Source organism: Microtus ochrogaster, chromosome 5, assembly GCF_000317375.1.
Source record: "Microtus ochrogaster isolate Prairie Vole_2 chromosome 5, MicOch1.0, whole genome shotgun sequence".
NCBI classification, from domain to species: Eukaryota; Metazoa; Chordata; class Mammalia; order Rodentia; family Cricetidae; genus Microtus; species Microtus ochrogaster.
This window is the reverse complement of record NC_022012.1, coordinates 86,013,761-86,029,124: the sequence shown is the minus strand read 5'-3', so window position 1 is coordinate 86,029,124 and position 15,364 is coordinate 86,013,761. Positions and strand designations below refer to the sequence as shown.

Sequence of the window (15,364 nt, the reverse complement as noted above, 5' to 3'; positions counted from 1 at the left end):
TTTTCTAAATGTACAGGAGGATTATTCTACAGCAATATACCTTCCTTTTAATTTGCTTATCATTTTCCAAGTATATTTTCTACAGGTTGAGGAAATTTCAGAAATGTGAAAGAAATGTATTAAAAAAAAAAAAGAACTCACCAAGCATTAAGCCACCCCAGGACCCCCAAGGACTCACAAAGCAATATGAGAGCGTAAGTGTGAGCTGACCTTGAAATAAATAAAACTGCCAATGACATAACTGAAATACCTACAGATCAGTTGCAAACAAATAAAAAGTCAAATGATTTGGCTAAAGATGTCAAAAGGTGAACTGGAAAGACGGCTCAGTTGGTTCAGTAAGTTCTTACTGCAAATACACCAACCCGTATCTAAAACCTCCTTCCTATCCCCAATGGATGCAACAGGCACATCCTAGGGGCTTGCTGGTCAGTTAGCCCAGCTCAAACAGTAAGCTCCAGGTTCAGTGAGAAATTCTGTCTCAGAAAATAAGCAAGAACAAAGGAAGAAGACATCAGCATTAACCTCTGGCCTCCACATCTACATGCAAAGGTAAAGAGACCTACACAAAGTAAGCCAAGAAGCAATACTCAGAACACACACACACACGTCATATGAAGATGACCAGTGTCATCAGAAAGCAGGCAAGTTTGACAATGTCAAAGATACTTTTCACTCATATGATTAGCAAATTATATTTAAACGACTAATAATATCAAGAACTGGAAAGAATGTTTGGTTAGCAGGCATTACTGATTAAAATGTATATAATTAAGTATTTTTGGAGTATAGTTATAGCTAAAACAATTTAAAGTGAAATTTTTTAGTCCTAAAATGCTATTTACACTTTATTTTTAAAAATGCACACATCAGTAATCACACAAACGGCTTTTCCAGAACAGTTTAGGAAAAATCATATATGGCAAATCATATCACACGCGCACAGGAAGGCTATGCAACAGTTTAAACAAATGAGACAGAGTAACACATGACAGCATGGCATTAAAACTCTTCATGTGTTATTGAGCAGACAAAGCAAATGCCGAAAATATATTCAGAATAACTGCTTTCAGGGGATGCAGCACAGTGGTAAAATAACTGTCCAGAGTAAGTGAGGCCCTGGGGTCCATCCCCACTAGTCCCCTAAAGCAAATAAACAGCAATCAACACAAAATTTATGTTTAAAGTACAATAAAAAGTATGAAAAAGCATCATATAAAGTATAAACAAGTTTAAGGGATTTTTGCATTATGATCATCATTTCAATTTTAAAAAGATGCTATTTATATACTAAGTCCATAGTTAAAATTTTAAATGAGCAAATAGGTTAGGAATAGTGCAGTGCAACCATACCAAACATTAAGACTACTCATCCTGACAGTCTGCTCAGATACACGTGGCTTTATTATTCAGACTTTTAAGGGTTTTTTAAAGGTATATTTTAATCCAATAAAAGTGTTACTATTTTAAGGAAGAGAATTAGTTGGAAGGCTACCCTCTAAGCCTTACAAGAGGTCATTACTTTGCATTAAAAAGAAAATCAATACATTCCTTAACTGTCTGAATATATTATTTGGAAAATAAAAACCAATAAGTAAACATACAAGGATGAGACTAAAAAATTAAATAAAATCTAGATGATCCAAAGCAAATGCAGCATTTAGCTGCCTAAAAATTAAACATTTTTGTTCTGTCTTATCTTCCTATGAAAAGAAACTTGGCAATGCTCTTAAGCTTATGAGAAATAAATTTGATGTTCTTTACCTTAAAAATTAATAAAGTATATCTAACTTATTTATATAAGGTCATATAAAAGTTACATAAATTCTCAGAATCACTCACAACAATGTGTAAAAATCTACTGTCACACTTTTATTTAAATGCATTTAAATATACATAAATACTTTAAATGACTATCAGTAACAGCAACTTGGTGAGTTTGCAACCCATTCATAATAGCACCAGAGGACCAAATCCCAGAGGACAGAGGTCATGATCGTCACAGGAAGTCTGACAATATTAAGACTTAAAAACTACAAATCCAAGCAAGGGGTCCTTAAGAACACACACACACACACACACACACACACACACACACACACACCAAAACACTGTAGAAGCCTTACACTTCCTCTGTACACACTCCGAGTGATTATGAAACATACCTCTAAGCATCTTAATAATAGGCAGGCTCAAATATTCAGTGCTATGAAGGAAAATAGCAGATGTACATCTGGGGTTGTAGATTCAGCCTAGTTTGCTGTCTGTGCCTGGACCTGGAACACACCTTTCAGCAGTTCTCAGTTTCCTAATCTGTGAAATGGAAACACCAAATGTCTGTGCACTTCACTAGTCATTTGTACCTGAGGAGTAATATATATAAAGTATATCAAAGTGCCTTTGAAAAGTATAAAACACTATAGAAATAGGTGTTTTTAAAATTATTCTTACCAAAACACCAACAAAGGCAATTGTGACTAAATCATGTCCTATATAAATTTCTTAAAGAATGTTTACTACCCTGACAAACCACAAGCACACTAATTAATGTAGTATCCATAGCGAGCCATTTTGCTACTCTTAAGTATTTTATTACCACAGAATTCCAATTCTGTCAAATACAATAGGAAAAATGTCAAGCTAGCTAATCAAGCCTCCCTGCCTAAATCTGCCATTGCTCTGAAGGCCATGTTCTCCCTCCAGAGCTTCTGTACACATTTCCTGACCCTTCCACTACCCCTTCATTCCCAATACCAGACTAAAGAAGCCGTGCTTGGTTGCAAGGTAAATTTCACTTTCTGTTTGCCAGACCCCACAGTGACACATCAAGTGAAAAAAAGACACATGCATGCATAAATACCTGACAGCACACAAACACAGAGATGTCCTTCATTCTTTAGGGAGAAATGTATTTCTTGTATAGCAAACAATCATCCCCTTAAAACCAAGTGTCTAACACAGCACAACAAGGAAAATAAATCATACTCACCATCTCCCATAGCCATTCAGATAGTCCAGGGAGCTCTTTCAAATCAAGAGGTCAAATATCACAGCAAAATAAGTGTAGCTCAGTGCCTGCGCCACTGGGCTCGGCCTGCAGCCTACAGGCACGGGGAGCACTGTGTGACCCAGGCCGCGCTGCAGCTCTGCACCGCAATAGCCAACAGCTGCTACTCCACTTCAAAATAAAAGTCTGGGGTCTTGCTGAAAACCCTCGTTTTTTAAGCAAAGCCTAGCAAGGCTTGATCAAAATTATTCTTTAACTGCACATATGCTGTTAGATACACGTTGTGATGTTTCTCCTTGTACCGGATGTCTGAAATTTAATCTAAGAAAAGCTCTAGAAGCCAATAAATGTCATCCCACTGGGGGACTTTTAATGCAATCATCAAAACACAAGGCATGTGTTCAGCAATCATTTTCTGCTTCCCTAAAGATATCCATGTAATCAGTAGCAATCACATGATCTGATGGATTAGCTGGTTTGCGCCTTTTAGAAAAGGTTTTCATCCTTTTGTCATTACCTTTTAATATTTACAACAGAAGACTGCTAGAAGTGCACAAACAGGAATTGCCCAGTTTCCATGATTAACTGCTCTCATTATGCAGGAAGCATTCTGGCTGCCGTAAACAAATCACGTCAAAGACAGCCCATCAAAGGCAGCTCTGTGCACGGACAGCGGGGCCACACGGAACAAAGCTTGCTTCTGGTGGAGACAGAACTAGCCAGTGCGCAGCTGCAGGGGAGCTAAGCACCCTCTCTCCAGGCTGCACAGCCATCACTACATTATCGAGCTCTGAGAAGGCACTGGGGCTCATGGTCACACAGAGATATGTTTTTAAATGAATGTAAGAAAAGAGCTTCTACATTCGCCACCAAAGAACATGCTATGAAAATATACAAAACTAGCTGAAGTTACGGTACTGACTCATATAAGCTGAATACCAAGGTAATTTTACAGCCGAAAGCCTAGCTCCTATGCCTTACTTTATTGCCAGCCTCTAAGGTAAATAATTCCCCTCCTGGCAACGGTCTCAAAACAGAAACTGGAAATTACTGTACCGTGATTATAAGCCAAACTGAACTTGGTCCTACAAGCACATCAGACAAACTATACACAGTGTTTTCACAATGAAAGGGAAAAAGAAACAGCTGCAGCCACCAATACTGTTGGTGTTTACATCTCTGTTAGCGGAGGAGATTGTCTAGAAAGCTCCAATCCGACACCAGGCCCCACCACAGTCACAGAGATCACAACTTGTAGTCTTTTCATCTGGGCTGGTGTTGGCTCCTTCCAGCCACAATATGCTTAGCTTTAATTCCATTTTCCTTCTAATAGTGGAGCTAATTCTGCTGCACTTAGGGACTTTACCATATTGCTTTTATAATATGAAAATTAAAGTCAAGCTTCTTTAAATCCTCAGGAAAAACAAAAGTGCATTTCTCACAGTTTCCTGAACCAAATGACATATGGTCAAATCTGATGATTTAATTTCGTGTTCTTAACTCTGCTCAAATAGTACTTTTAAAACTAGAGTCAAAGAATTTAATCAGAGCTTCAATCAAGAGCACTGCAACGACAATTATGAAAGAAACCAGAGACAGAAGCATAACGTACAGCTGTGCACCCGGACCCACGACAAGAGCAACAGAAACAGGCTTCCTCTGAACCATCACCCTGTGCATGGCCCTCTCTTCTTAAGACCAAAATTCTTATGGGATCCTACCTCTAGGACCTATCAAAAATTTGCTCACTTGTTCAATACACCTCAGACATTGTCTCCTCTCCCTGACTGGGCTCCAAGCAGCCCTGGTCTGTATTCTTCAAATAACCAAGTCCTGTTCACCTCTGGGGTTTCATCTTTGGTTGTGAGATTAGCCTTTAACAGCTGAGCCATCTCTCCTGCCCTCATCTCTGGGCTTTCATAGTCACTATTTTCTTCTGGTCAAAGTGTTTTTCTTACAATTAATTATTCCTTGACTGGTTATCAGGTCTCAACTGAAATATGTCATTTCTCAAGAGAGGCTGGATTAACATCACTGAATTATTTATAGTTTTGGTATTCTATAGTCTTCACATAATAACTGCCCATATGACTCTTACAAAGGTTATACCTTTACATCAAATCCCCTGAGTCTTCCTGTTTGTATTTCGCACCACAAACACTCTAAACCACTATACTGTAAGACGTGCTACTCCATTACTACAGTCTCAGGCAAAGACATAAAACAGTATAATTTGCCGTAAGTTTCTGGTCACAGATGACCATGCGGAACACAGCATATCTGAAGAATCCAAGATTAATTTCCCTTGGGTAGGGACATCATGTGGGAAAGAAGAGGTAGCATCTTCAAGGGTCACGATCCTATTGTGCAAATGGCCCACTTCCACATATCTTCACAGTGTGCATTTATTCTACTCTAAAATGTTGTTCTCTATAACTTTATAGTTTGAGGATGTGATAAAACAGAACAAGGGCCCAAAAACTCCTGGGGCTAAAAAAAGTACAGAAATAAAAAAAGAGATGAACTTTCATTAAATTACTTTCCATACAAACTACTGGTCTTCCTATTGTGGCCTACAAAAATATTCTCATTGCTCAATTCACGATTGTTTTAGCACTACTGCGGACTGAACTGATAGCTCTGTATATAGGTGACCATTCTCACTGAGTTCTAGTCCCAACCCTCATCCTGCGTTCAACTTCTCAGACAAGTCCAGAACTTGCACTCCTGCTCCCTCAGCCCAACAAGCAGCTGGGATGGCAGACCAGTTTCATCCGGTGAACAGAATGAATGAAGCAGAATTGGGATCTTTAAAGACGTTTTAAATATAGATTTTAAGCATGAGTATTAGTATATAAAAAGAGTTTCTTGGGAAGAAAGACACATTTGAAAGCATGGGAGTAGACTTCTCCAAGAGTCAATGGGGGTGGTCTTCTCCAAGAGTCAACAATAATATATTTTAGTGGACATAAAAATTATTCAAGTATCCTAAGTTATAATAAAAGGCATCATAATTTTCCTTGTTAATATTAGTGAAAATATTTTTTTTCATTTAATGATCTCCTACTTGGCACCAGGGTCTTCAGGGAGAATGCAAATTTAATGAACAAGGAATACCTGTATTTTTCGCAGCACTGTTACCACAGTATGCATGTATTTGACATGGAACATAAGTTTCCTGTAGTGGTCCAGGGAAACACTAAAGGGGATCTAAAGTACTCATAGTGATGAGGGAAAAAACAAGCAAACAGGACATAAGTCAAGTTTGACTTTCGTGACACAACTAACTGAAATGGGTAACTGAGGCAGAAACAGATTTAAGGATTAAAAAGAGAAATAGAGTCAGGCGTGGCTGCACATGTCTATTAATTCTAGCATGTGCAAGGTAAAGACAGGAGGATCAGAAGTCCAAGGCCATTCCTCTGCTATAAATAGTTAGAGGCCAGTTGAGACCCTATAAGGGATCAAGGGAAAAGAAGTGAGGCAGGGAAGTGGGGGGAAAGAGGCAGGGAGGAGGAGGAGGAGCAGAGAGAGGTAGAGGCATGTGGTAGAGAACAGGAACACATGAACCAGAACACCAGCAAGGTTGTTTTTGGATATGATAACCCTGAAATGCCTATCAGGCATCCAAACAGCAATGTCATCAAGAGCACAGGCTACCAAAAGCAGAGTATAAAGTATAAACAGCTGGAACTATCATCAGCAAAGACTTTGGTAGTCTTTGGTCTGGACTAGATCAATGACAGAATAAATCAAAGGAGATGGAGCTTGGACCCTAACGCTTGCCAAAATGACAAATGGGCTTCCTTCTGCTAGTTTCCTCTGTTGCTAACTAATTCATAAAGGTATTTTTCAATGACAACATAATACAGTTATTCCTCTGTAACAACAAGAGATTGGCTCCAGGAACCTAAGAATGCTCAAGTCTTTCTATATAAAATGATGTGTATTTGAGATAACCTAGACATGTTCTTTCATTGCTTGAACCATTTCTAGAGTAATCAGAACAAATGCAATATAAAGCAGTTATTGTTCTACATTACTGAGGTAATAATATGCTCCCCAATCTGTCCATGTTTAGTACAGAAGTGGTCATCGCAAGCATGTGATGTGTGGTTCCTGAATCTGTGTGTGTTTCAGGACAGTCAAAGCTACAGAGAAACACTGTTTCAAAATAACTGAAATAATAACAGAAAAATTCTCAACTATCTCCTGTATTCAATATGTGTATCTACTACATTCAGTATGTGTAGGTAATTTTAACTCTCATATTCAACTAGACTTGCAATATTTACAATACAATTTCAAAGACAATCTTTGGGACTCCCTCCAAGAAAAATAAATGCCAGATTCTAACCTCAAACTGCTGTATTTACAGAGAGAAAAAAAGAAGGGGGAAAAAAAAGGAAGGAACAAAAAACAAAAAAGTTCCCCTTCTGCAAGTAGCAGGAAAAATCTCAAAGACAACAGCAATCACGCTTCCAAAATGACCCACATTCCAACAGTGGCTCCTTTAATTTATAATACCATAGACTTTCCTCGGCTATAACCAAATAATGTGGAACATAAGGAATGCTGGGAAAACCCAAGTCAAAAACATTTAATAACTCTTCCTTGTCCTGATACTCTGGTTTCTACAGAAACCAACTACGTCAACTACTAGACAAATGCAGTTCTTAAACACCTTCTATTCAGAGGGAAATGTGAGAAACAGCTGTTTGAGTGAGAACTGGAAGCAATGAAGTCACTGTGTGGTTGGGACCTAAGTTTAGATTAAGGTACGCATGATCTCCGTAACACCTAATTGTCACACCACCCAACTCCCCGAAACACAACTTAGCCCAACCTCAAGTGAACAGAGAAAAAAGCCTAAATTATGTTTTGAATTAGTTTTCCTATTGTATGACTTCAAATTCATAAAACAAAGTTTTTCTCCAATATCATTTACTCTGTCAAGCTAACCCATATAGTGATGTGAAGCTGCTTTCCCACTTGAGGGAGAAAAAAATCCTTTGGTAACAAAATACATTTTTTACAAATGAATACAGTCTAGGTAGATGCTGCTCAGTAAGACAAAACACAATTTATCAACATTATTGAAAAAGGAAGGAATCACAAAATCAAATGTCAACTTAGCTGTGGATACAGACACTAATTCCAAACCTCCCTGAATTACTCTACTTAAGCAAAGATGATTAGTACGGCAAAATTCCTGCTGTTTCTTCTCTAATATTGTCACTTAGAATCTGTACACTGGTGAAAGCCAATTGACCCCACAATTTCTACTAAAGACAGAAAGATAAACTAATTACTCCAACTGTAAGGAGACATTTCACACAATGGAACAAAGCACAAGAGGGTTATCAACTTTTAAATATGAAGACAAAAAGCAAAGCCAGAAACACTATCCCTTTATACTACAGTCCCATTATGAAATCTTCACAAGCCCAGACTTCAGAGAAGGTGCAGATCCAGGATGAGAGTCCACTGTTACAGCCTGTAGTTTACAAGCTACAAAATCAACGCTTTTAAAATTAAAGATGCATATTTGGGTTGAAAACACACTTAGTGTTGAACACTTGAATAAGTCATCTCAGAAGTGTTTAAGAGCTGGAAGAACTTAATTACTCTTACCTTTGCAGACACTCAAAATCATACCGCCCGAATTTTGTACTTCATCAAATTTGGCAAGTATCATTTCTAATCTGGGAATAAAGAATAAATTGTTTTTACATAGAGATGAACAGAAACAATTTCCTTTACCATCTCTCTTAGGAAAAAGAGCCTAGGGATTTGTTCTATCTATACAACTCTCCTACAGCTGACTCAAAGAAGACACAAAGCTTGCTCTTTTCATTAGATGCCAACTACAGGTCTGAGTCTACATATGTAGAAAAATCAATGAAAGACAACTTTCACACAAAGCAACTCCATCAAAACTATTTCTCCAAGCCTGCAAAAAGCTTTCTAGTCCTATCCTTGTAACCAATCCATTCAGACATCGTTCAAAAGCTTGTGAAAAATCATGCTAAGGAGATGGAAGGCAAATACAAGATGAAGAAAGGCAGAAGTACAGTGAGGGCAGCAGGGCTGCAGCCGAGGCTTCTTCTGACATTCCCTAACTCCCACAACACCAATTCCACTAAATTTATATTCAGGGTAATTAAATTACTCTTTCCACACATCTGCTAATGCTTTTTTTTAAACAAACAAAAACCACACATAAACATTTCTTACTAGAAAAGTAATGTGCATTTATTACATAACAAAGTGAGGAACGTAGCAAGGAGAAAGAAAAAGTATCAGCACATATTCTGACCATGCAGAGAATTTACTTTTGTGGAATATTTATATTTACATAGATCTTCCTTTGGGATAAAACTGGATCTTGCTGACACTGTTTTACTACAGTTTGCTTTTCCTTTAACTTTCCAGTCTACCGTTCTATGATGTACTCTTCAACTCATGACATATATTTGTGCAAGGAAAGAGAGGGCCACTGCTCTACAGAGAGAGAGAACCACTGCTCTAGGGAAAGAGAGAAAAAACTGCTCTACGAAAAGAGAGAGAAACTGCTCTATGGAAAGAGGGACACTGTTCTATGGCTTTCCCTGCTAAATGTTTCTCTTTGGTTTATTCTTACATTTCTTTCACAATTTTATTTCCTAAAACATCCCATTAAGTCTTGGTCCACATCTTATAATTTCTTACTTAAAAAATGCCAATGCCTAACTTTAATAAGAACAACTAGCCAGGCGGTAGTGGTACATGCCTTTAATCAAGAAGCAGAAAAAGGATCTGAGTTCAAGCCTAGCCTGTTTTACAGAATGAGTTCCAGGCCAGCCAGGGCTACACAGAGCATTTCAAATAAACAAACGATTTTTTAAGGTACTAAATATATTTCAGTTGTTAAAAAAGAAAGAAAAATCAGAAAAGAATAGAAAAGAAAAAGAAAAGGGGCTGGAGAGATGATGGCTCAGAGGTTAAGAGCACTGACTGTTATTCCAGAAGCCAGAATTTGATTCCCAGCACCCACATAACAGCACACATTTAGCTGTCAATTCAGTACCAGGAAATCCAATGTCCTTTGACCTTCACAGGTACTGCATGCACATGGCATGCAGGCAAAACACATATAAAAGGAAAAAATATATCTATATATATGAATATATTTAGCTAAAAAGTTCTTAGGGATTCCTTATGAAGCAGTTTCTAAACCTTAATCTTACCTCCAACCCTACCTAATCCAATAAGAATAACTATGTATGTAACATCAGAGGAAAGACACAAGCTGCTTCATCCTACAACACAGTATCTTCCATGGGGTTGAGCAGATTAAGAAGGTAAGATGTGGGCATGAGATGCAAGGGAGCACAGAAACTGGAAGCTGACACCTCAGAACAAGTCCAGATGAGCTAGGGACAGAAAAGAAAGGACTTAGAAAAGCTGTTTGGGTGGGGTGGGGAGAAGCAGTATAAGGCTATGAGAAACATGAGACTACATGAAGACCTTGGTTCCCTTGGCAACACTAAAAGATAAAAAAGCCTGAGACCAATACTTAGGAAAATGGGAGTAGGGAATTTAAGATAGATAGCTTAGAATGAGCCAGGGAGGGGGGAAGAGAGGAGGGGGATGGTGAGCACATGCTGGTAATTCCAGCACTTGAGAGGTAGGAGGAGCAGGGACTCCATGTGAGCAACAGCTATTAGGTGAGTCCAAAACCAACGTGGGCAGAAGAATCCAGCCTGTCTCCAACTAACAACAAACAGAAAGTTCAGAAAGGGGCTAGCATGGAATTAAAATGAGGCAAAACACGAAGTATGGAAGTGATACAAGCAGCATGACTAAGAAGAGGAAGCAACTGAGACAGCCGAATATTAACAGGAATGGTAAGAAGTGATGAAGAAGGAGCAGGAGAAAGGGCAGCGTCCAAAGGTCTAGACTAGGCTGGGCAGGAAGCTGCTGTCAGTTCTCACTTTCCTCCTAGACTATCCTAGTGTCTCCTAGGCCTCCCTTCTTTCCATTCTCCTTAACCAGTGTTCACAGGGAACTGCAATGCAACCTCAGTATTTATTAAAAAGTATTTAATCTCCTGCTCAAATATTATTAAAGATAAACTTTACATCTTTAAAGCAAACAAATGAATCAAAGCACAGCATAGTTTTCTACACAGACTTCACTGAAGATTCCAACCCCCATCATTAAACTTCAAACACATTTTAGAAATATGATTTTTGAGAGAAAGATGTCACTATGAAGCCACAGCTGGCCTGGCACTCCCTCTATGTAGGCCAGGCTGGCCTCAAACTCACAAAGATCCACCTGTTTCTGCCTTCTGGATGATGAGATTAAAGGCATATGCCACCATACCTGACAGAAACTCATTCTTTTTTCATTCTATGCGCATTGGTGCTTTGCCTGTATGTCTGTGTGACAGTGCTGGATCCCCTGGAACTGGAGTTACAGACAGTTGTGAGCTGCCATGTGGGTGTTGGGAATTGAACCCAGGTCCTCTGTATTAACAGTCAGTGCTTTCAGCCACTGAGCCTTCTCTCAAGTCCCCCAGAACTCATTCCTAAGAGAACAGCTTTCATATATAATCTAACGGAAATGGAAAAGAAGACTCTAGGCCCCTTTGAGTAATTGTGTGGGGATGAGAGGAACAAACTGAGCAGAAGGAAAACACAGCAAAGACAGGCTGTCCAAAAGAATGCAACACTTCTTAGGAAGTCAACGAAACTCTGAGAAGGCCAGATTTACACAGTAAGGGAGACAGACCTAGAAAAAGCATCTCTAACTGAAGTGTAGTCCCAGGTTCCAAGTTAAGAATAGTAAATTAAGGTTAGGTGTTCAGAGTCATCTGCTTTGGGCTTTATTGAGTGAGACTTGAAATATCATACAACTCATGGCATTGAAGTGTGTTTTCAGAGCTGGGATGTGGCTCTGCCATAGAATACTTATGGAGCATGTGTGAAGCCTTGGGACTGATCTCCAGCGCCACCATGAAAGAAGATGAAATGGACAACTCAGTGGTTTATAGTATATCCCGAGTGATACAACCAGTATCACAATTTTGACATTTTTATCATCCCAACAAACACCCACATATCCATTAGCGATAATTGTTCCTTTCCTATTTTCTCTCTCCTCTCCATTCCTAGGTAATCATTCATCTATTTCCTATTGTTTTTTTTAATTTATTTATTTATTAAAGATTTCCGTCTCTTCCCTGCCACCTCCTCCCATTTCCCTCCCCCTCCCCCAATCAAGTCCCCCTCCCTCCTCAGCCCGAAGAGCAATCAGGGTTCCCTGACCTGTGGGAAGTCCAAGGAACCCCCACCTCCATCCAGGTCTAGTAAGTTGAGCATCCAAACTGCCTAGGCTCCTACAAAGCCAGTACGTGCAGTAGGATCAGAAACCCAGTGCCATTGTTCTTGAGTTCTCAGTAGTCCTCATTGTCCGCTATGTTCAGAGAGTCCGGTTTTATCCCAGGCTTTTTCAGACCCAGGCCAGCTGGCCTTGGTGAGTTCCCAATAGAACATTCCCATTGTCCCCCTTGCGGTCCTGAGTTCCTTGCTCGTGCTCTCTCTCCTTCTGCTCCTGATTTGGACCTTGAGAATTATGTCCAGTGCTCCAATGTGGGTCTCTGTCTCTGTCTCCTTTCATCGCCTGATGAAGGTTAATAGACCTATGAATTACCGTATCTGGTCATTTAATTCAAATGGAATCATAATGCAGACCTTTCCATGACTGGGTTCTTTCTATTCCACTGGATGGATATATTGCACTTGAATATCCACTCATTAGTTGATATACCTGTGGATGGGAGGTGTTTCCATGGTTTTGTGACTATGACTAATGCTGTCAGGAGCACTTCCATAGAGGTCTTTGTAGAGACATGTTTTTCTATCACTTGTATACCTATGAGTGGAACTTGCTGGGTCATGTGATAGCTCTATGACTGACATTCAAAAGAGTTATAAACTGTTTTCCCAATTGCTTTATTATTTTATGTTCCCATGAAAGTTTCATCCTTTTATTCTTTGTTACCTATGGTAGGGTGAAGAGGTATGTAGCTTTGTTTTGTTTTGAGATATGTAGTTTTGATCAGAATTTCTTACATAGCTAAATAATATTCAGCATCATTTTATGTGGCCATAGCTATCTGTATACCCTCTTTCAAAAAGTATTTAATTAGGTGGTGCATGCCTTTAATCCCAGCTCTCGGGAGGCAAAGGCAGGTGGATCTCTGTGAGTTTGAGGTCAGCCTGGTCTACAAAATCAAATTCTAGAACAGCCACATTGGTTACACAGAGAAACCCTGTCTCAGAACACACACACACACAAAAAAAAAAATTAAAACAGGGGGCTGGAGAGATGGCTCAGAGGTTAAGAACATTGCCTGCTCTTCCAAAGGTCCTGAGTTCAATTCCCAGCAACCACATGGTGGCTCACAACCATCTGTAATGAGGGTCTGGTGCCCTCTTCTGGCCTTCAGGCATACACAGACAGAATATTGTGTACACAATAAATAAATAAATAAATAAATAAATAAATAATTAAATAAATAAATATTTAAAAAAATTAAAGCAAACAAGGGCAACAGCAATAGACTGTAATATTTTAGGAGTATCTTGAACAACCTGACCAACAATTCAAAACAGGGATTCTGATTCCTGGTGTTAAAGTTTTTGTTAGATGGTCTTGGCTCTTAGATGAAGTACTGTCAGCCCAGGTGAGAGAATTTCATTTAAACTATATAAGAATATTTATATGTAGCTTCAATGTGTATTATAGGCTTTTTGAGGTAGACTGTGATTCCTGTGACTTTTCCCAGACATCCTTACTGCTATTTTACCCCCTCTCCCCTACTTCTGTAGTTATCTGCCCATCCACCCCTAGTTACAGCCCCAACACATTTTTCCTTTTCCCTCATCAGATGAGCTGGACTCTGCTATTTCCCTCTTTCTTGATCCACTACCTGCCCAGCTTCAACTGTAACAATGATCCCTTTCTTTCCTGTTTTCAGCAATCACTCCAGTGTATGTACTCACACTTGAAGACCTAAATCTAGGAACCTCTGATGAGACATTTGTTCTTCTGGAACTGGGTCACTTCACTCAAAATGATCTTTTCTATTTTCATCCATTTATCAGCAAAGTTCATGGTTTCACTATTTTTCTTTACAACCGAATAGTATCCCACAGTGTTTATGTGCCCCATTTTCATTACCCATTTGTCATCTGAATGGTATTTAGGTTGTTTTCATTTCCTAGCTCCTGTGAACACAGCAGCAATGAACATGACCGAGCAACTATCTGTGGAGTACGTCAAGTCTTTTTGGGCATAAGCCAAAGAGTGGTACTGCTGGGTCATATGGCACATTTATTTTTAGTTTCCTGAGAATTCTTGACACTCATCTCCATATAAACTGGGGTAAGATGAAATCTAGAAATTGTTTTGATTTCCTAGTTACTAATTACTAGGGATGATAAATATTTTTTGAGACATTTCTTAGACATTTTGTTTTTCTTCTTTTGAAAACTTCCTGTCCAAGTTCTATGCCCACATTTTTTAATGGGCCATTTGTTTGTTTGTTTATGATTCATTGTTTTTTGAGTTCTCTATATATTCTGGGTATTAATCCTCTTTCAGATTTATAACTAGCTAAGATTCTCTCGCAATTTTTAAGCTTCCACTTCACCCAACTGATTTTTTTTTTAAGGTGTGTAGAAGCTTTTTACTTTTGTGAAATCCTACTCGTCAGTTGCTGGCCTTAATTTAAGGGCAAACAGTCCTATTCAAAAGCTTTTTCCTGTTCCTATATCCTGTAGGCACTGCCTAAGTTTTCTTTTGGCAGTACCAGTGTTTCAGGTTTTACAGTTAGGTCTTTGGTCCATGTGGAGTTAGTTTTTGTGCAAGGTGACAAATATGGATCTAATTCCATTTGTCTATGTATGGACATCCAGTTGTCCCATCACCAGTCAATGAAGATGTTTTCTTTCTTTGGGGTTTTTGAGACAGGGTTTCTCTGTGTAGCCCTGGCTGGCCTTGAACTCACAGAGATCCACCTGATTCTGCCTCCTGAGAGTTGGGATTAAAGGTGTGTACCACCACCACCCAGCCTAAAGATGCTTTCTTTTTTCACATCTTATGTTTTTAGCACTTTTATCAAATATGAAATAACTGGCTGGGCAGTGGTGGTGCATGATGTTAATCCCAGCACTTGGGAAAAAAAAAAAGAAAGAAAAGAAAAGAGAAAATGGTTGATCCCGAATTTCCTGAGAAACTGAAACACTGCTTTCCAAAGTGGTTGCACAAGTTTGCATTCCCACCAGCAATGGATGAGGATACCCC

The 15,364-nt window shown here is 39.0% G+C and overlaps 1 protein-coding gene across 25 annotated transcripts in view; it reads right to left on the bottom strand.

Annotated features, from left to right (window-relative positions):
• Window positions 1–15,364, bottom strand: part of Clasp2 (cytoplasmic linker associated protein 2) — a 189,055-nt gene that overhangs the window by 135,887 nt on the left and 37,804 nt on the right. For 23 of the 25 annotated variants that reach the window (XM_026779561.1, XM_026779564.1, XM_026779560.1 and 20 more), the window contains exon 7: window positions 8,642–8,712. In XM_026779561.1, coding sequence (XP_026635362.1) covers window positions 8,642–8,712 — 71 coding nt within the window. Of the gene's footprint in view, window positions 1–2,165; window positions 2,314–2,989; window positions 3,505–8,641; window positions 8,713–15,364 lie in introns of those variants that run through there. The other 2 variants (XM_026779576.1, XM_026779575.1) reach the window with 2 other exon arrangements.